The sequence below is a fragment of the Lycium barbarum genome, chromosome 8 (assembly GCF_019175385.1).
Source record: "Lycium barbarum isolate Lr01 chromosome 8, ASM1917538v2, whole genome shotgun sequence".
NCBI lineage: Eukaryota > Viridiplantae > Streptophyta > Magnoliopsida > Solanales > Solanaceae > Lycium > Lycium barbarum.
This window is the reverse complement of record NC_083344.1, coordinates 120,226,949-120,250,209: the sequence shown is the minus strand read 5'-3', so window position 1 is coordinate 120,250,209 and position 23,261 is coordinate 120,226,949. Positions and strand designations below refer to the sequence as shown.

The 23,261-nt window shown below is 31.5% G+C and overlaps 1 protein-coding gene across 1 annotated transcript; it reads left to right on the top strand.

Annotated features, from left to right (window-relative positions):
* The first annotated feature begins 10,858 nt into the window (after positions 1 to 10,858).
* LOC132608235 (uncharacterized) lies at positions 10,859 to 13,540 on the top strand. Its single transcript, XM_060322293.1, has 5 exons — positions 10,859 to 10,918; positions 10,992 to 11,665; positions 11,747 to 11,945; positions 12,139 to 12,343; positions 12,435 to 13,540. Exons 1-5 carry the CDS (start codon positions 10,859 to 10,861, stop codon positions 13,538 to 13,540), a joined length of 2,244 nt encoding a protein of 747 aa, XP_060178276.1.
* The last annotated feature ends 9,721 nt before the right edge of the window (positions 13,541 to 23,261 follow it).

The window sequence follows — 23,261 nt, the reverse complement described above, 5'->3', positions numbered from 1 at the left end:
TAATCGTATTTAACATATTACTCTTCGCTATAGGATGTAATTTATCTAAACTATAGCTAATAAATATAAATATGTACTAGTGTTAGTTATGCCATGTAGATTTCCCTTTATTAATAATATCATTACAAGCTTGGCCGGAGGAACAAGCACCGAGCTTAGTCTAGGCTCAGGCTATTCTCAACCCTTGCTTTATTTTATTCCGTTTATATTCAATTTACTTGCATATTATACTGATTTATTAGTTATTTTTTATCCACATGTCCTTGATCACGAACACATATTCAACTGAACCGTTTTTTGGGTAAACAGTTTTGTTTTGCATCGTGGGGCCAGGACAGTTGTGGTTGTCACTGTGACCATCGTTTGTCTTAGAGCCCGTTTGGCTTAGCTTATAAGTATAAACTGTTTTCAATTTTTTTTTTAGTGGTTGGCTGACGAGCTTATAAGCTAGTTTGTACTTAAAATAAGTCAAAAAAAATAAGTTGACCCGTTTGGCTTAGTTTAAAAAAGCAGCTTATAAACCAAAAAAATAAGTTGGGCTACCCTAAGCCCAACTTATTTGTTTTGGACTTATAAGTTGTTTTTTTTAAGCCCATCCAAACAGGTTCTTACTAATTTTCCTTGAGTTTCCTGTTTTCCTAAATCCTAAGTATCCATTTCAGGTATGACAGGAGCATACGACAACACGAGTATTTGAAACATTGCAGAGAACCTTGATGCCTGGAGCATGGATAAATCCGAGAGATGAAATAAATTGTTGGGAGAAAGGAAGAAAATATAATTGGTCTTCCTTTTTTATTTTCTCTTTTGATGTTGGCCTTTTTCTTGTTGGAGAGAATTTGCACAGATTTGCTACTTCCAGTTAATCAGCAATAAAATATGCATCTTCTTTTTATTTAAAACTAAATTGATGGCTTCTGATGTAGAAAGAAATTATCTTTCTCACTGGATTCTTATTTCGTATCAAAATACACAAATGTTTACTTATTCCTTTGTGTACATATATGAGGCGCAAACAAACAAAAAGAACTCTTATATACTTGCAAGTCAATCCTAATTTATACGAATATAACAATCTTGGGGGGAAAGGGAAGTTACAGAGGGAAATTACAAGAATCCTGGGAGAAGATGTAAGTTTCAAAATGAGGGAAATTGGTAAAGTTGTGGTCGTGTTTAAAGCGTAATTAGCCGGCATTAGCAAACATACAATAAAATATAGCTGCAAATAATTTTTTTCAATTTAATTAGGCGCTAAAGGTGGGGATATGCGAACTTTAAATTTTTTGGTATAATTGGTAAATAATTAATAATGCTAGTAACAACAGTAATATCAGTCCTATAGTATAGAGCCCACGTAATTTTCCCTTATTCCGGTGGTTATTAAGCAATTTTTTGTTGTATAATATATAGCAACAAAATTATATTTGTTCCTAAATTTTCAAATCGATTACTAATAGATAATTTTGGAAAGATGACCAACTTTACTGACAAATTCTATTCCGTTATTATTTATCGATATTACCCGACCAAATTGGAAAGATGACCAACTTTACCTACGATTTTTTATATTTGTTAGAAAATTCACCAACGAAATAGTAAACGAACATCATTCTACAAGGAAAAAATTTCATAGGTATCATTCATCGGCCAAAGACAATATTGCACTTAAATTGAATGCAACCAAAATATTCAACATTAATTTGTAATAGTAAAAAGTGATTTGTATGCTCGGATAATTAAGATGTATTTGTATCATTAAATGCCACATTTATTGAAACACTCAACTAATAAAGGTGAGACATAAACATAACATCTTAAATTCAAATTAAACGGTAAAAACCAAAAGCATATAAACGTAAACAAGAAAAGTTATTTATGAGATAGGGTTATGTATATTTGTATTATCAAAAATATTCATTATTCAAAATCTCATCAATAAATAAAGATGAAGAATATATACAACTTCCTAATTGGTGCAATTAATTATGACTACGGAAATGATATAAAAGAAAATTCCTAGATCAAATCTAAGAAAGAGCAAATCAAAATGTCACATAACACTTTTTATGTAATTTCCCTCTGTAACTTATTTCGAAAAATCTATTTTGTTATAGAATGGCACACGATGTGAAGTATATAAACTGGGCGAGCATTCACGTAATGTATTGACTCTTTATTTATTTACCGTGTATATGATTTCTCCACATGCCTACATATATAACTTTTCCCTTTGTAGTGGTTATGCTTGCATTTCAAAGTGAGTTTTAATCCCAACAATAGAAAATAATCTGTTTTCCATTATTGCAGCTAAATAGGCCACATTTTTCCCATTTAACTGAAAGAAAATAACGACAATTCATTTTTCGGCTCGGTCCATCCCCTGTTTTTACTGTTATGTGTATATTGAAACTAGTAGTAGTGGATGATGTAGCATATAGTTAATGGATTCAAATATCGAGCATCTTCTACGCCGAGTATATATGTAAAAGATTAGTACCACTTAAAAATAAAATTAAGTTTGGACCTATAATTTTAAAAGAATAATGGGTTCAATTGTAAGAACCAAAAGGTCAAAAAAACATATCTTTTTTCTCCAATTTTTTTTTACTTTTATTTTTCTCTTATTTTCTTATTTATGTTATGCTAAAAATTATAGCTACATAATTCACACCTCTTAATTTTCATAACTCCCACGCCTTTCATGTTCATTCCCTCTAAATATTTAATTTGTAAGTTATTTTATCTCCATAACCTATATTTACTCCTCCGATTTAATTTGCTTGTCTTAATTTGACTATGCACAAAGCTTAAGAAAGTAAAGAAATATTTAAAGCTTATGGTCGTAAACTAAAGATGTATATAATGTATTAAAAATGTGGTCTTAAACACGCCATGTGAGATGTTAAAATTAAAGAGTTGACATATTAGGAAAGATGCATTCTTCAAACATATGGAAAGGATATACAGTAAGACAAACAAATTGAAACGGAGGAGTAGTATTCTTTGTAACTCCCATTTCTTTCATGTTCATAACCTCCGAATGCTTAATGTTTTTTGTTTAAATTTATGACACTTTATGGTGTCATTCCCTCTATACCTATATAAATAAGGCAAGAGAACCCCCATCGTGCACATTGTTATCGTCACAAGATTAATATAGGAATTTTTTTGGTTGGTTTTCAGACAACTTGAATCAAGCACATCTATATTACTTCTATTGTCTTCTTTATGGACCTAGTCTTTTGTCATTTACTGATGTTTTTTTGTAATTATTTTCTTCAAGTACTTTTTTTCTTATTCTTGTCAGATTTGCTGTAACTATTTCACACACCATCGAATTATCTTTTATTGGTTTGTTTGTGATTCCTTTAATCTTGAAAACTAAATATTAATGTTAGCGTCTTTATGATCATTTGTCATATTTAATCTCTCATGTAAATCATTTTATGGCGTTCCAAACTCTTCATTGAGTAATAATCAATGTCATATTTCACCAACATATTAAGATAGAATTCCTTCCGATTCAAAATAAGTGTCCGCTTAGTCTTTAGGTTTTAACACACCCCTTAAAAAACATTAACTACTAGAAAAAAAATAGGTATTTTAACTAAACTATCCGTAATTAAATACTACGTACTTAATTAATATATATAATTCCTTGATTACATAAGAACTCACTTATCTAAATAGGGTAAATTCGAAAAAAAGGCAAGTAATTCCTTCTTGATTTGTAATTAAACACCTATTTTGAGCCAAATAAAAAAATTAAGGTGGACACTTATTTTGAACGAGAGGACTAGTACGTACTACATTACTATATATAATAAGGGTCAATCTAACTTTTTTGTAGTCCTTAGATTTTTTGGTTACATTACAACTAAGGGTAGCCAACTAAAGGTTGCTTCTTCCATATTTGCCCCTATATTTGTCTTTTATTGTTTCGTCTACCATATGGTGTTTTAAAAATATCAAGACATCTTTTTTTGATAATACAAAACCCCTAGGACTAACTTTTTTGAAGGTAATGTGACATGTACTACAATCAAACCTCTTTATAACAGCATCGTTGGGTCCAAATTTTTTAGCTGTTATAGAGAATTGTTGTTATACATCTATAACAGCATTTGCCATTTAAATAATAGTTGGCTGTTATAGGCAAAAAAGATGGATAAGATCTATTTTTATTTTTATTTTTTTAATGTTGTGAAGAAATAACAAATTATTTAAATTTTAAATCTCAAAGATATGAATGCTTCACTAACTAAACAATAAAGAAAGTTATACAATTTCAATAAATTCATTACTGAATGTATAAAGTTTTAAGCTCTATGACACAATTTTAAATCTACCGTACTTGAAATTAAATTCTTTCAAGATTGATGGGAGAAATTTATAATTGTAGCTTATTTCATAGAATTCAATCCCTTAATGGTGATATAACACTTGAATTTACGAAGCTTTGCGTCTAAACTTTCAGCAAACGAGTATCCAATTGCTTTCCCTTGAAGGGAATCTAAGAGTTGAACCGTTAAATCTTCTAACCCAGTCTAAGTAACAAGAGGTTGAGGTTCTTTATCAGCACTTTCATTGTCGTCTTCGGCTCTCGTTCTTCCACTCCAATTACATGGGCAATAATCTCTTCATCGGGAAAACTTCAATGATAGGAAGTGTTGCATCAAGCTCCACATATGTATTCATATGTAATATTCTATCATAAATATAATTTACTAAAGTATCAAATTAAACGTTTGGTCAAAATCTATACTACTTATTGTTGGTAATCATAGATAGTCTATTTTTATAAAGATGGTTAATAATTATATTACCAAAAAAAGCAGATAGCTGTAATATGGGGGGTAATTTTACAAAGAGCGTACTGTTTTAAAGTTGGTTGTTGCTGTTATAGGTAAAATGTTGCTATAGAGAAGTAAAATATAACATAAAAAATGGGTTCCGAAAAATCTTAGCCGTTATAGAGAGGTGTTGTTATACGCGGATGTCGTTATAAAGAAGTCTGACTATATAACTTTTCATATGCATTATTTTTGCTTCTACTTTATTTCTTTATTATTTAAGGTGCCGCACCCAATTTTGAGAAATTTAAAAAATTTAAAGGTCCTCTTAAAACACTTAAGAAACTGTGAATTGTGATGATGTCAACTAAAAGAAACACGTCACTATGCATAATTTGAATGAGAGAATACACTACATTTATAGTTACCTTAATTAAAATATGTATTGCTCACAAAAATGAAGTTTCTCTAATTAACAGCTCTTTGATTATTCAGTGTGAAACTTTGAAAATTTAACAAATATAATTGGTCTTCGTTTGGACTGGATATATTTACCTAAAATTTTATTTTATTTAATCATTTATTAACAATATTGAAAATTAAATCTTTTCATTGGCATGTTTTGTTGGCTTGTAGGTTGATTAGCTATATCTTTCTTTCTTAACAAAGTTAACCTTTTTTCCCAGATATTATTTGGTGTATTATAATATTTTTTAAAGTTTAATGCACGCGTACTTAATAATAGTTTCTATACCTGACAGACAATGTAAATTGCAGCTTGTACTACATTCATTTAAAAGAATACAAGGTGTACTACGCAGTTAGTCAATTCAATTTTTTGTATGAATTCATAGATATGTTTCTTAATATATATTTACACTTAAAAATTACATAAAAAGAAACTGTGATTTGAACTTGATGGAGTAGTTTAAATGTTGAGAACATCTTTGAAAATATCTAGTTAATGAAACAAACTTTAGTATTTCAAGCATTACTAATGTCAAACAACTTGTGACAAAAGGGAGTAAACTTTTTATGTTTCTTGAGTATCTTTTTCCGTTGGCGATTTAAGAAAATGTTAGGCAGTGTTTGTTAACATAGGAAAACATGATTAAATGAATCATGAAGCATTGAATATTCATTTGTGTTTGAGAAAGGAATTAAGATATACATTTTGTAAAATAATGTTCCACTTCAACTAACAAAAGAAAAAAAAATGTCATTTTCTCATCGCATAAATTTTTAAAAAGTAAAAGGAAAGTCTAATTTTATCCAGAAAAGTAATTAATTTTCTTCATCTTTTCTATACACTTTGTATAATTTAATTGAAATTAACATCTACAAATATTAGTAAAGTATAAAATTTTATTTATAGTTATTTGAGTATTATCTTTGTTTATAAGTAACCTCATTAAAATCTCAACAAAGAATAAATATAGCATATACAATTGATGTCTCTAGAACCAAACTATTTTTCGTCTTTTTGAAAGAAAACGTTATAGTTCATATTGGATGTTGTTAAAAAATTAAGACACTTTATTTCATGAATTTGTTTGAAGGTTAAAAAAAAAAAAAGGTCTAAAGTAAAGACAAAAAAAAAAAAATCTTTGTCCAAGTTTTAAATATTTTTGTGCAATTTAAATATATGGGAAGTCTTTAGTTTTAAAGAGTTTGCAGAAAATATCGAACTAATCTTTCAATAACTTAATGTCACAAATAGTGTAAAAATAAGAAATTATTACAAATTTAATGTTTAATCTTAATTTTGGGTCCGAACAAATGCCACTAGTTTTCTTTCAAATTTTTTCTTTTGGCAGGGTGATGTAAATCGAGATAGAATTGCACATATTGAAAGTGAATTAAGCTAAAAGTAAGAAAGCTAAAGAGATACTTTAAAAGGGATGCCTCTGCTCAATGACAATTGAGCATATATCCCTCTTCCAACCGAAGAAAGGACTGAAACATAAGAGAAATACAGGGACCGAAATGCAAATAATAAAACTTTGAAACTTTGTAACTAACTTAACAACCTGGACGCAAGCTAAAAGTACTATTTCCATCTGCAGCGGCCAACGAATATGAACCTTTCTAATTTGGTAAAATAGGATTACGATCTCGTGTTTATTCCCCAAATTGTCACCCATGTTTTAATAATTGCCAAGTAAGATTATTTTTATATCTTTTAGGACTAAAATATCATTCAACTATCATTATTTTTCTCAGAAAATACTAAACGAGTAAACGTCACAACAACCCTCGTTTTATCCTAGTTGACATGTCATGTCATATTAAACTTCTATTTTTTTTTATAATAAACTTATTTAACTCGTAAAAACCCATTTAGCCCAACCCAATTCATGTCTTGTGTGTATATATATATATATCCGATTTAGACCCTACTAAAAAACTTGGTAGGCGTTTGGCCATAAGATTCGGAATCATTTTGATTTCAAATCAACGTTTGATTATAAAATTTACACTAAAATTTCGACTTCAACTTCATGTCATGATTTCAAATAAGAAATTCTCCAAAAAGTAGGATTTGAGATTTTAATCATGACTTCAAAACTTTAAATGTAAATAAATTTATATTTTATAAAAAAAGATCCAGAAATTAGTAGATATATTTTCCAAATGTAAAACTTGACTCAAAGTAACGATGTTACTCTCATGACCTTTCAAAATACACCCATATATGATATAACCTTCATTTTGATGGAAACTATTACAGTATCCATTATTAGTTTTTGTTATAGTAAGTGGGTCTCTCTAATCTAATATGAGGGTACGTACATAAGATTTATTACAGGTCACTGCAAAAATCACGAACCTCTTCACCAATCTATATATACTCCTTCAGTTCCAATTTATATGACACTTTTCGAATTTCGAAAGTCAATTTGATTAAATTTTAAAGCTAAATTGGATTAGATTAGATTAATTTAATAATTTAAGATTAAATTTATATATTTGAAAACTACATGAAAAGTACTATAATTTGTAACTTTTCTCATATCAATATTGTGAAAAAATACATCTTAAAATATTAATCAAAGTTCATGCAATTTGAATCTCGTGAAACAAAAAGTGCCACATAACTTGGGACAGAAGGAAGTATCATAAAGTTAGGCCTACATTACACCCAAAGCCGTTTTCCTTTTATATATATTTATCACTGATAATACAATGACAATTACTTTTCTCTACCTCTTGATACTCAATTACTTCACCTATATATATCTTCTTATTCTTCCATTTTTTTTTTTTTGGGATATGCTATTGTCAAGTTTTTTCCTTCACTTTCCGTCTTGTCTCGCTCTCATTATTGAGACACTTAAATATTTTCCCACCAAATCGCTAAGTCTAGCTCAATAGTCCATACGACCATACCATAATCCAGAAGCATGGCTCCATATGGTTGGTAATATTAAACTAATCAGCTGAGTGTAAAGTTTGGGGAAAGTACAAGCCGAAAAAAAATGAACTATTTATATTCATCATTTTTTTTTTTTGGCATTGTATTCTTAATGCCTACTTGGCTTTGCTCATCATTTTCTGTCCTCTATCTACACAAGCCACTAAGACAATTCATAGCATTATCCTCGACATGGATATGATCAACAAACATAAAACAAAAGACTTTCTCCACTGTCCTAATCCATGGAGAGTTCAATTCAAACAAAAAACGTTTGGTTAGTTTTTCTCCATCACAAATGAGCTGTGGTTTTGGAAATTAAACTTATGTATTTGCAAATATGCAAAAGTTAAGACTGCTCCAATTCGATCACGTTAAGCTTCAAGGATCTTTAGAGATTAAGATGGTTGAGCTGGTCAGAGCTGCAACTAGAATGCATGCCAATTGATTTTGCTCCACAAGCCACAATTTGGGAGTAATAGCCTGATTTCCAGCCCAGCTTTCTTGATGGCATCATTTGGAACAACATCCAATTCGTTCGCCCATCCCCACACAATTCTTCTTTTCTTGCTAGGATCATAGAAAGTCTTTAATGCAAAAAAATTACCATTTATTGTCCAATCTCAATCCTTTCCATCCATCAATCAATGTATTGTCCGGAGTATACCTATCCTTTTTCGTGTCATAGGTACCAATTGTGTAGTATTCAACCTAGCAACATCAAGACTAACTTGAAGAACATGTTTAATGCTGTCACTATCAAAAGATGTGTCCAAACCATCCGTATGCTTCAATGATACTGAAATAAAATCAAGACATTCTCAATTTTCAGTATTATTGGCAGATGTATGAAGTAAGTGTCGGGCTTTAATTGGTACATTTCATGAAGTCCCTACTCCTATACAATAATGCTAATCCTCTATGCTTTCTAGCACTGCCAACCAACATTGGCATTGGAGAATGTTGGTTGGCAGTGGTAGAAAGCATAGAGGATTAGGAATATTTTACAGGAGTAGGGACTTCATGAAATGGACCAAAGCAGAACACCCACTTCATACATCTGCCAATACTGAAAATTGAGAATGTCTTGATTTTTTTCCAGTATCATTAAAATATACAGATGGTCTGGTTTTGGTGGTGTCAATGTCAAATATGTTCTTTAAGTTAGTCTTGACGTTGCTAGCTTTGACTACTACACAATTGGTACCTATGACATTAGATTGATCGGTGGAAGGGATTGAGTCTGGATTATGGTAATTTTTTTTGCATCAAAGACTTTCTATAATCTGAACAAGAATCGACGAATTGTGTGGGGATGGCTCAACGAATCGGATGTTTTTCCAAATGACACCATCAAGAAAGGATAAACTAAAATTCAGGCTAATTTTTCGCAAATTCTGGCTCGATCCTAGTGCCAAACCGTTGGTTCAATGACCTTTTGAAGAATTAGAAATCCTAAGAAAGCAACTAGGTCGAAATACGAGAGCCTTCTATGTGATCCATATCCTGCTTTGCTTTGTATCCGGGAAGCTTTTTATTCTTGGATCAATCATTTGCTGCTTGACTCATATCATGGATAAAGTGCAAACATTTTTTTTTTTGCTGGATCAATAGTACTGGCAATAATTGACACTTGTTCACCTTGTATTCTGATTTGCTGAGCTCTTAAGATATGCACATTGCCTCCTTAGATGACAGGAATCACAGAAATTTTTGTAATGAAACTAAAAAAAATGAATTTTGACTAATATTTCAGTCTTTGCTAAATAATATGTTGCCTTTGATGAATTACTCCCCCATTCAAGGTGTACCTTCAAGAGTGAATGTAAAGTAATTAAAAAAAAAAAAAAAAAGGTACTTCTGTTGGCAGTGATTTTAATCGGTGAGAATTAGAAGAACAAAATGGGAAGAAGTTACTATAGAGAAAAACAAAAATTTGCAGCAGTGAATATATTTTAAAATGTATCTTGGATGATAATTAACCACTTAGGCAGTAGTTAGTAAATTATTTGAGAATTGCTTTAGTTAGTAAATTGTATTTGATCTATATTTTCAAAGAGTAATTTTGGGTGTCAAATTACAAAAAGGATACACATATAATTAAGTCGTCATCCCTATTTATGTATATTTGACATGGGTGCTCTTCAATGGCAAACCCATGATTTTGAGTTCGGGGGTGCTTGATAATAATAGAGAAGAAACAATAATCTAGCATTAAAAAAAAAAAAAAAAAGGTTCCTAGTGAAATTTGAACTCTTGACCTTTTAGTAGCAAAGCCTCCATCACCCTTAGCCAAATTACCTATCAGATTTATGACTTCATGGGTGCTCTGTTAACTATTTATATCTATTTCCTTTATATTTTCTATGCAGCTATATACACTCCGTGACTGAGTTCAATGGGTGCTGGAGCACCCAAAATTTGCTAGTGGGTCCGCCCCTGGTGCTCTTATCCTAAAAACATCAAAAGCAATTTATTTTTTTGGAAAAATTACTTTTTGAAGTTTTGCTTAAAAACTTAAAAACACTTATGCTACTACTCAGAAGTATTAATTTCTTCAACTTTTGTCTATGCCAAGTGTACTGAAGGGAAGAGGCAAGAATTATGGGAAAATTTGTACCACTTGGCAGGTAATGTGAATATACCTTGGATGGTGGGTGGAGATTTTAATGTGATTCTATCAGAGGAAGAGAAGTTGGGTGGACTGCCAGTCTCTCTTAATGAAAGTAAAGACTTTGCATTTTGTGTAAATTCTTGTGAATTATTTGATCTGGGTTATAAAGGGAGTCCTTTCACATGGAAGAGCAGCTGAACATTGCATTTTCAAAAGGTTGGATAGGGTGTTAGCAAATCAGGCTTTTCAAGATCTTTTCCCTCAGAATGAGGTGGAGCATCTTACCAAAAGTGGATCAGATCGTGCCCCTTTGGTTCTATCTTGTGGTGAGGAGGTAACTGGTTATATTAAACCTTTCAGATTCCTAAACTTTTGGATACAACATGCCTCTTTCAAAGAAGTAGTTTCACAGAATTGGAAGACTGATTTTATGGGATCTCCCTATTTGGCTTTTAAACATAAGCTGAAAAATCTTAAAGGTGCTCTGGCTAAATGGAGTAGAGAGACCTGTGGGAACATTTTTGAACAACTTATTATCAGGGAGGAGGTTGTAAAGGTGAAGGAACAATTTTTTGAAGAACAACCAAGTATCATAAACAGGATTGTTCTTCAAAAGGCTCAAGCAGAATTGAAGAAATATCTCCACTTGGAGGAGCAATACTGGAAACAAAAAGCTGGATTTTCATGGTTCACAGAGGGAGATAAAAATACCAATTTCTTTCATAATTATGTAACTGGTCAAAGAAGGAAACTTCAACTGAATAGAATTCAGGATGGTTCTGGGAATTGGCTTGAAACTAGAGAGGAGATTTTAGAGGAAGCAATTAGCTTTTTAAGAAAACAGTTTACCTAGAAGGGTGATCCAAATGTATCTACACTATTACATTATGTGCCTTCTATGATTTCACATGAGCAAAATATCAGCTTTTGTTCATATCCAACTAAGGAGGAAGTCAAAAAGGCAGTAAGTGAATTAAATGGAGACAGTTCTAGCGGACCAGATGGTTTTGCAGGGGTGTTCTATCAGCAATGTTGGGATATATTAGGGGATGATGTGTATGCTATTGTACTTGCTTTCTTTGATGGAGCAGTTTTGCCAAAATCCATCACACATACAAACTTGGTACTTATTCCAAAGAAGCATCCAATATAGAGTTTTTCAGATTTGAGGCCTATTAGTCTGGCTAACTTCATTAATAAAGTGATGTCAAGGGTTGTTCATGATATATTGGAAGGTATTCTCCCTAGCATTATTTCTACCAATCAATCAGGTTTTGTAAAAAGAAGGAGTATTAATGAGAATACTCCTAACTCAGGAGATAGTTTCAGATATCAGACTGAGAGATAAACCTGCTAATGTGATATTGAAACTGGAAATGGCTAAAGCATATGATAGAGTTTCATGGAAATATCTTATGCATGTGCTAAGGAATATGGGTTTTGCGGAACACTTTATCACTCTTATTTGGAGACTGGTAGCTAACAATTGGTACTCTATTTTATTGAATGGTCAGGCTACTGGTTTTTTCCAATCAATAGGGGGGGGGGGGGGGGGGGGGGGGGGTGAAACAAGGGGATCCTTTGTCCCCAGCATTGTTTTTGTTATCTGCAGAGGTACTGTCAAGGGCATTGAATTCTCTTTTTGAAGATAGGAATTATATAGGGTATGGGATGCCTAAATGGACCAATCCATTGAATCATCTAGCATATGCTGATGATACTATTATATTTGCATCTGCTGATATAGAATCCCTGCAGAGCATAATGGGGGTGTTGAGGATGTATGAACAGTCATCTGGCCAGCTTGTAAACAGGGCTAAAAGTTTCTATTATATGTATGCTAAAATTGGCAATGACCTGGTGCAATCAGTTGGCACTATAACAGGATTCCCTAGGGGTCAATTTCCTTTTACTTATCTGGGTTGCCCTATTACCCATTCAAGAAAGAAAAAGGTATTTTATGCAGAATTGATCAAGAAGGTAAAGAGTAAAATTCTGTTATGGAAAGGGAAATTACTATCTTTTGGAGGAAAAGCTACTCTTATCAAAAGTGTATTGCAGAGTATACCAATTCACCTTCTCTCAGTTGTAGTCCCTCTTAAGTGTGTTATTCATGAACTTCACAAGATCTTTGCTAAATATTTCTGGAGTAATAAAGAGGACGCAAAGAGTAGACATTGGTCTGCTTGGCGAAATATTTGCATTCCAACTCAGGAGGGAGTTTTGGGATTTAAATCCCTATTTGATGTTTCAAAGGCTCTGTTTGCTAAATTATGGTGGAGATTCAGAACAACAAGTACTTTATGGTATAATTATATGTGGAATAAATATTGTAAGAAAGTTATCCCCAGACTGGTAATATGGAAAGAAGGATCCCAGGTTTGGAAAAAAATGCTAGAAGCTAGAGATGCAGTGGAGCATGAAATATGGTGGGAAATAAAAGCAGGTTCAGTTAATGTGTGGCATGAGAATTGGACAAAAATAGAAGCTTTATATCATGTGGTCCTAGATGATTTCCCTATCAATGAGGAGATGGAAGAGGTGGCTGAACTTATTGAGGAAGGAAGATGGAAAGATGAGGTTTTAATTCAGAATTTCCCTTTAGACATTGTGGACCACATCAAATCAGAATTTCACATTGATCATCTCCATGGTTATTGGGACAAACCCGGGTGGATGGCTACAACTACAGGAAAGTTCACAGTTAACAGTGCATAGGAGATTCTTAGACTTAGAAAGGCAGAAAAGAAGAAGTATCAGCAAATGTGGATCAAAGGAATTCCTTTCAAAATTTTTATTTTCTTATGGAGACTGTGGAAATTCAAGGTTCCTACTGATGATCAGCTGAAGAGAATGCATATCCCTGTTGTTTCTAGATGTTATTGCTGCTCTATTCCTCATGAGGAAACCATCCAACATTTATTCATTTCAGGGGAGTTTGCTAGGAGGGTTTGGACTGTTTTTAAAAATGCTGCAGGGATTCAAATGAATTTTATGCACATACAGGAAGCTATTAGTACTTGGTAGGATGCAGATTGTGCAGATAAATTGAAACCAATTATACACGCAGTTCCTGCCATGGTTCACTTGGGAATTGTGGAAAAGAAGGAATAAAATCAGACATGGAGGTTCAGTGAGCTTTAATAGGGTGGTGCATGAGGTGAACAATAACCTATTCTATCTAGTAAAACTAACTAATCCTTGGCTTAAGAATATCCCTTTCTTATGGCCAGAGATGGTAAGATTTCTAGAGGGTTATTCTTCTATTATTGTTTCTAAAACAGTTTATTGGTACTTCCCTGTTGATAGATGCTATAAGTGTAACACAGATGGTGCCTCAAAAGGGAATCCTGGACCAAGCTCATATGATTTTTGTATAAGAAATTGGAATGGAAATTTGGTTTATGCTCAATGTAAGGAAATTGGGGTAACAACTAATATAGTTGCTAAGGCAAGCGATATATTTGAGAGGTTGGTCCATTGTGTTGATAAGAATTTGCTTCCTGTGATAATAGAAACTGACTCTAGGCTACTCAGAAATCTGGTGGAAGGAAAATGGGAAGCACCATGGTGCATTGCTACTTTGGTGGACCAAATTAAGGATCTTAAGGATAATCATGAAGTGACTGTTCAACATGTGTTTAGAGAAGGCAATTATCTGGCGGATTTTTTTAACTAACATAGCTTTTGGTTTTGCAGGTACAAGAAGGTTTAACAATTTTTATGATTTGCCTAGTGCAAGAAGAAAAATTCTTAACATAAAGCAACAGCAAATACCAAATCTTAGAATCAGGACAGCAAAGAACCACAATTATCAAGCAGGTACTTAGAACACTATGTTGCTTAACTATTAAAATGATTTCGATGGTGGTATTAGCCTTGGCTCATTCCATTAAAGTCTTGGAGATAGTAAAGCAACTAGAGTCTAAGTGCTATCAAAGGATAGTTTCATTCAGTTAACAGGATTCACAACAGCACCAACATACGCAGAAACAACACAGATTGAAGGAATTGTCTTAGGCATCTGGAGTTACCACAAGTCTCTATTTTATAGAAATGGCTAAGACAAAATCTGTACCTTCGTCGAATTGAATCGTTCTAGATAGCTCGTACTCGCACAACACAGATATACTTGTTAGGTGCGACTAAAGTGAAATCAAAACCAAAGAAGTTGTTCATTGTTGTATTACCTTTGAAGATGAAGCTACTCTGATATATATTGAGTACCAGCTCCGACGTAACCTCAGAACCTCAATCTCAGTTCAGTCGACGACGACAGAGATAGGTAGCTTCGATGTCAATTTGGGGGAGAGATTTAGGTGTGTCGGTCGATGTCTTTAGGAAAGTGAAGTTTACTCTTTGGTCGCTGTTTTGTCTTTATTTGTTTGTACAGGTTGCCTTATTATTTATTTAATAAAATAAACCACTAATGAGTTAGTGGTAATTATTTTTTTTTTTAAAAGTATTAATTTCTTCATCAAAAACTTGGTCAAACACTTTTATTCTCTAAAATTAGTGCTTTTCTTTTTGATAAATATGCATCTTTGACTTTTTAAAAGCTCGTCACATAGATTATAGATCTCATTAATATTTGTATGTGACCAATATTTGAGAAGTGGTCTTATTAATTAGTAGTCTTTTAGACAATATTTTTTTAAAAATTAATTACTGACAAATACAACTGTAATAATAATGCTACTAAAATTGGTCTATATTTTTAAATGCTATCAAAACTGGCCATAGTTTATACAATATGTAGAAGTTATTTCAACCTTAACCCACAAACCTTAGTTGCTACTTTTCTTTTACTAAACTCATCTTGAAAAGCTAAAAGTTTCAAATCTGAAAATTTTCATTGTGATGTCACAATCTAGTTCAACTGCCTTACCCAGTTACCTTTTGTTTAAAGGTATTTCATCACTAATACTTTCCTAGGGAAGGGTAAGCGTTCACATAATTTCTTTACGTTGGTTTAAAACTAATCTTATTACTGTCAGAATTAATAAAAGAAAACTCTCATCGTCTGTTATGAACCAAACTTTACATAAGCAGGGGCGGATTTAGAGGTAAAAAATTACAGTGTATATGTAGGGTAAATTTTTTGTGTTTATGTACATATATTAACTTTTGAACACCCTGAATAGATGCAAATGGTTAGCTTAAGTGGTTTAGGGATTTCAAAATAGTCTTTAGCATTGGTTCGATTCCTATTAACAACATTATTTTTTATATTTAGCTTTTGTTATTTTTTTCGAACCCGCTGAGTGAAAATCCTGGATCCGCCATTGTACATAAGGGCCAATGGGCTAAAAGTGATAAATAAGACTGATCCAGTTGAAGATATTGGGCCGAGTAAAATGTTAGAGAGTTTTGTTTGGGATCCAGCCAGTGGCGGATTCAGGATTTTCATTCAGGGTGTTCGGAAAAAAGAAGAAGCTAAATATACACTGTAATTTTTTGCCGAGGGTGTTCAAAAGTTAATATATGCACATAAACATAGAAAATTTACCCTATATATACAATGTAATTTTTTGCCGAGGGTGTTCACGTGTTCGGGTGAACACCCTCGACAACACGTAGATCCGCCCCAGGATCCAGCCCAATTAGTAATTGGTTAAAAGATACTAGGGGTAAGATAAAATAGTTTATGCGTATTATGTAGAAGAAACTGTCTGTTTCTCTCATTCCCTTTCTCATAATCTAACTTCTCATCCTCATTCTTGTCTCTATCCTTAGTTACTTGTTATCTCAGTATAATCCATTGTAATTCAATAGTCTAAGTGTGGTAGTTGTAATTTGACTATTGGTGATTATACATATTCGTATTGAGAATCTGGTTTGTTTCATCGCCCACCTTTGTGAATATCATATTTTTTTTCCTGATGTCGATATATGCCTAATGCATGCATTATTGAAAGGAAAAATAACTCTTTATGTCTATTTGGAAAAAATATTTATCCAAAATGACCCATATTTCTAACTTTACTAGAAATGACCCTTTTATACATTATTATACACTTTTATATATTGTCTACATTAAGTGTATAATGTTAATGTAGAATGTTGTCTATCTATGTATAAACACTGTTGCGAAAAGAAAAAAAAACCTATGCGGATGTAAATTAAAAATATGGCTACATAAATATAATTTTTATGGTGGATCGTATATTATTGAACGTATTGAAATGGCAATTTTGTACCTGTTCAGTGGAGTTACTATTTTAAAGTTTTCGAAGATATGTGTCGGGCTATGGGCTAGAGATTGTTTATCAAGAACAAAAAAATGTGGACCTGATCTAATGATAAAATTTCTCTTTGCCAAGGAGAAGATGCGGGTTCGATTCTCGTGTTTAAGAAAATCTTGACTGATTTCAGACACAACAAGAACATAAAGAATAACTATAAAAGATATTATGCTCACTCTCAATTTTGGTGTTAAAATTGAGGTGTGGTTGTGGATAGAAGTATTTTCTAGTGTAAATGTTGTGTAACTTGTGTTTAACACTTGATTATGTTCTTCTTTTTCTTACTTTTTTGGTATACATTATTATACATTTCATATACAAGTTATACAAAGTTATACATCATTATACACGTACAGCAAATGTGTAGTTAAAATTGAAATTGAATTTTTTTGTGTTTTTTCTTACTTTTTCTCGAACAATCTATCTATAAAGTCTTAATTTCCTTGTTGATTTTTCTGCCGAATCCCGAACTTGTAGCATTTTTTTTATTTTAAATATTTTATTTTCCGCTATTTGGAAATGTGGAAGAAGAAATCATTGTAGATTTTAATTTGTATAAACAAAGAAAGGTTAAAAATAAACGGAACAATAACAATAGTTGCGTTAGTGATATGAAAAAAATTGATTTTTTACCTTGACCTATTATTTTTAGGTTGTCTATTAGCAAAGTTATGACGGGGCCACCTGGTTGCAATATACATGTGTGGGCTGTATTTATATGCAATTCTCGCGGGGAATTGACGTGTACATGCAACTTTCCATTTATAAGTGGCATATTTTTTACCACTTTTTTATAGAGCAGTTTAAACCATAAAAAAATTGCAGTCTTTAGCCATATTTGTATCCAGCATACGAAAGTGTAGGAACACAATCTTTTCACCCCCTAAAATCACATCTATTTTGGCAAATAAAATACTCTGCAGAGTATCAATTGGTTCTGGACATGGCCTTCTAGCATATCAAGGAAATACCCAAATGTTGTTTGCCTAAGCATATTAACCTGAACTTCGTTAAGTGTTGATATTAAGGAATTCACAACGTCCGCATTTATATGTGAGCTCTAGTCAGAACTTGGAATTTAGTAAGGGACATACTAATCCCACTCCTGCATAATGAAACCCAAATTTAGTCCAAGAAATATTGTTACACAATTTGTGTATAAAACACACCTAAAAACCAATTGCTCAAACAAACCGCCGATGTATACATATCAAACTGAAATCAAAAACCAACAAACTCAAGTGCACCCACATTCAAAACTTAATTGCATTGAAAAATAAAAATAAAAACTACAGCATTTAAAAATAAAAAAGTTAGCCGGTGTATAGAAGTGACATTACACATTTAATATACATTAAAAAACACTCTACTCTTTAACAGACGCGATGTATTGTATGCACAAAACTTTACGCCTAGTATACACATTATGAACTAGAAAACAACAAGTGCTGTTACTTGCAAACATATATACAAAATGGCAAACAGAAAAGGTAAAATTGAACTCATATTCCCCAAAAAAAAAAAAAAAAAAAATGGGCGATTTGTTAGTTCATTCCTGAATTTTTATTTCGCCTTTCTCTTCGTGGCTTTGAAACCATAGTTTCACTTTGTCCCATCCAGAGGCTGATCTAAAATTTAAAGGTGACGAGTGCCACAATTTTCTTCAATGTACATCTTGTTAATAACATGTATTTGGGCCGAGTCCATCTCTTTTAAATTTTCGGGTCAACTTAATAGGCCGTTTTTATTTGTAAGTATGAAAATTACATCTCTAAAATCAAGAAACGAATATAATTAGCATTTAAACAAGGAATCACACTCATTAATAACAGAAGTAAAATTAACATTTTCACCAAGGAACTTACATCTTTTATGTATATTAAAAAATAAACTTGCACAAGTAAAATAACATCTTCAATAAGGGAATTACACCAATCAAAATAAGAAAAATTATAGAAAAACTCTTCAATAGGTAAATTACATCCCATAAGTAAATGTTGAATTAGATAAACTATAAGTTCTCAAAAATAAATCATAAATTTCATGTTTTTTCTAAGCAATGCTTATGAAATTTCCATCACAATTTAAGTAGTAAATTGATTTAAATTGAATTTAATAATTATAGAAAAGCATGAATTTTTATAATACTCTCCCTCAGTCCGCTTTTATTTATCCACTATACTAAAATAAATGTCCACTTTTACTTGTAAGTTGTATAGTTTAAAAACCCAAGACATAATTTACTATTTTATACCTATTTTACACTTATTACTAAGTACTCTAATTCATTTTTTATTTTATTTATTGCTTATTAAGAGTGTCTCAAGTCAAGCGTCTCTAATCAAATATAGACAAACAAACATGGACGGAGGGAGTAACCATCAAAAGAATTATACAAAAAATTGAATTTTGATCTCAATCCAAAATTCTTATTGAGACTCACAGATCTGAAATTAAGAGAAATGCTTGAGATTGACTATTTAAGATTTATCGCCTCATTGTTTGATCCTTAATAGGGTCTTCGGTTTTATATTGTTCGGTTTTTAAAAAGTATAATCCAATCCGAACCAAAAATAAATTTGGTTTGGTTTGGTTTTTCTCATTTCGGTTCATTTTTTTTTTCAATTGGGTTATTCGGTTGCGTCATATAAGATAATTAACATAATGGAACAGTTATATTTGAATGACGGAAAAGAATAAATACTATAGAGAATGAAAAATAATCACGCCAAAATCTCTTAAATATGTTCTATACTACAAATCACGGGTCAACTCTTAAAAACACACTATTTAAAACTATATAAATACATGTCCATAAGCTAAAGATTGAAATTGAGTCGTTTTATTTTCTAATTCAAATAGGCCACTAAAGTAAGAAATGTTGAAAGAGGTAAAACAATCAAACTCAGATCTCTTAAATGGTATGTTAAATAATAACAATAATAAGTTTTACATATAATAATTCGATTTTTTGGTTTTTGTTTTCCTAACTCATAAAATAAACCAAAAAATCAAAAATTAAAATTTTGGTTGGTTTGGTTTGATTTTTCAGTTTAATCCGATAATGCACAGCCCTACTGGCATATTGTAATTTTTTTCCCTTTTGCTTGAGTTTGTGCAATTTAATTTCTCCCTTTTTTGCTTCGAAGTTCATATCATGTAGACCTTGAATGTGGTGAAATTGAACCCGTAGATACTGATTTTTCAAAATCAGAATCATTAACCCAAGGTATAGAGGAATTCTTGACAACTTCTTCGAACACTTCTTTGCCATCGAACTAGCTGTAAGAATCACTAAAAATACTCAAAATTGTTGCAGCAATGCATCCTAAAATCCTGGACAAACCATAGTCTTTTTTGGGGAATTAAGTTAGTACACAATTGAAGATATGGTTAGAGATAACAATGTAGGAATTTTTGAGAGATTTACCGTTCAGATGGACAAATTTTAGGAGAAAAGATAGAGAGGGGAGAAAAATTGTGGAGAGAAAATGAGAAACAAACTATATGTACAAGCTGAGTTATGAGTCATGTGGTACAATTTTTAATAGCCTAAAACGTGTGAAATGTTCATTGTTTGCCAATTTCTTAAAGCATGGCTAACTTATGCTAATTTTGTGTCTTGGTATTTATTAGCCATTTTCTCGAATTGACTCTTTTAAAAAATTGTTTTAAGTGTCAAATTATGGAAAGAAAGTAATTACTAATTCTAGTCTGGTAATTGAATTTTGATATTAGTATTTAGTAATAATCTTCTCGTAAAAATACCAAAATTGCTTATTTTCAGGATAAAGTATTTTTTCGACTTCAGTAAACAATATCAACATTCAAAACCCTTTAATGTCTTCAACAAAACCTCCGTTGAACACCTTGACTTTCTAATATATATATATATATATATATATATATATATATATATATTTTAAACAAAACAACTTTTACCTTTCAAAAGTTTGGCCAACCGAGCTAAAATATAGTATGTCAAATTGTCAGCGTAGCATGCAATCTATTTTCTATATATTCTAGTAGTGGTGCTATACTGCTATCATTATTCTTTATGATTTTATTACATGGTGTGAAGGGGCGGTCCGATGTGGTTTCAAGTGGGTTTATATGAACCCACTTCGTTAAAAAATAACACTGTATATATATCTATTTTAAAAAAATATATATGTACATACAGTGTTATTTATATATTTCTTATATATTTAACCCACTTGGTAAAAATCCTAGGTCCGCCACTGGGTGTGATATCTATTATCATTTGATTAAAGAATTAGATACAAATAGAAAATCCAAAGTTGCATTTTAGGAGAGTTTGTAAAGTTTAGTCATTACTGTTTGTTGGAAAGAAATGACAGTGCATGCACTATCGTTATAGTCTGGAAAAAGAAAATATTTTACTAGCCACTACTCCATTGATTTTAGTAAGAAATATGGAATCAATATGCAGAATCTCCAAAATTACAATCATTGGAATCATAATTAAAAGAGATAGACTTACCCAAAAAATGAAAACAACAACATATCTAATGAAATCCCACAATGTAGTGTTTGGCGGGGTAAAGGGTACGCAGATCTTACCTCTACCTTGGAAGATAGGGAGATTATTTCCAAAAGACCCTCAGCTCAAGAGAAAGCATGACAAAAAAAGGTCAAATAAGGACAAACAATTCAACGCAGTATGAGAATGAAAATAACAAAAGCGAAAAAATCATGATAAAACAGTCAAAAAAAAAAAAAAAAGAGCAATGCCTACAATAAATAAATAAGATAATCGAAGTACAAGAAACTGCTAAAAATGAGAAAGCTCTTGAAATATACTAGTTTTTTATTTTTATTTTATCTTTTAACCCTTTGAGTTTTTATTTATTTATATTTTTATGAACAATTTGTTTTGAATTATAAAAAAATATCCCTATCGAACTTTTGGTACTATAATTGGAGATTTGGAGTCAATAAAGACATTGAGGATTTCCTTTCCGGGAATTCAAAGAAAAACTTATTTCCTTACATGCAAGGATAACCACAGAATTTTTAGTTTTGATATGTACAATGTTATATGTGTATCAAATTTTACGCGATCATAACATCTATTAAAGAAGTGTCTCGTTTATTTGTTTTTATTGTATTTGGAACGCACTTCCCAATATATGAACTCGACTTTTTTATATATATGGATCAAATAGGTGATTTTCTTTTAATAATGGGTGAAGTGAAAATTGAATCGAACTTTTCCTTACTTATTTGCTTTGTTAAAATTTGTAGCCATTTCAGCTATAAGTTTAAAAAGTTGGAGAAGAGGCACGTTTACATGGAGTGGGTTAAATATGTCTACAAACAAATCAAATTGAATTATTTTAATCTGAAACTTTGCAGTTAGACATTCACTTATCACTCCTTAATTTGATGAAACCTAAGAATTCGGGAAGTGAATTAGAGAATTAAGCCCTCTAAATTATTTAAATTTGCTAATGCGATGGTAGTAATAATAACGTAAAATGAATATTTGATTGCTTTGCAAATCAACTTGTGCCACGTAAAATTGATAACAAAAGTGTTTCAGCTTTAAAATCTCAGTTATTACATAAAGAAATATTATGTGGCAACAACATCTGCTGGAGTCTCAATAATCAATGCATGTCGCAAAAATAGCAAAATCGAATTACTCCTCCGGTTTACAGTACTAAATTACTCCATTTAACAACATTAATTATAAGAAGTATTTGACCAAATTTAAGCATTGCACAATTTCCAAGATACTTTTTTTTGGAAAATAAAAATACTAGATCATCCTTTTTTTTTTTAATGCATATCCTCATTCGGCACCAAACAATAAAGCGCTCTCTCTAAAAGGATTTTCATAAATTATTTTCTAATAAGAGTTATTAATCACATTTTTAATATATATATAATAGGATATTGTGAGGAACCTAATAAGATCTTTCACCAGAAAGAGAAACGTCAAGAAATAACAAAATAAGTTAAGTCAAATTTTTCATGAGTCGTGATACCTAATAACTTTAATGTTTGCATGGAGGTTTCAAACGATAAAGCTTATCTGATTTTATTTATTTTAAGTTTTCTATTTGTCTCTTACATGAGTAATTTGTGACTATATGCCTTCTTGCGTAAAAGCGATTTAGAAAGAAATAACTAGTGATTTCTCAGTTTGTTAAATCGACAAATGTTTT

Coding starts and splice junctions, on each gene's coding strand:
- LOC132608235 (XM_060322293.1), top strand. CDS start 10,859: ATGGTGGGTGGAGATTTTAATGTGATTCTATCAGAGGAAGAGAAGTTG. Junction 10,919..10,991: donor AGAAGTTGGGTGGACTGCCA/GTCTCTCTTAAT, acceptor TGGGTTATAAAG/GGAGTCCTTTCACATGGAAG. Junction 11,666..11,746: donor ATTAGCTTTTTAAGAAAACA/GTTTACCTAGAA, acceptor GCAAAATATCAG/CTTTTGTTCATATCCAACTA.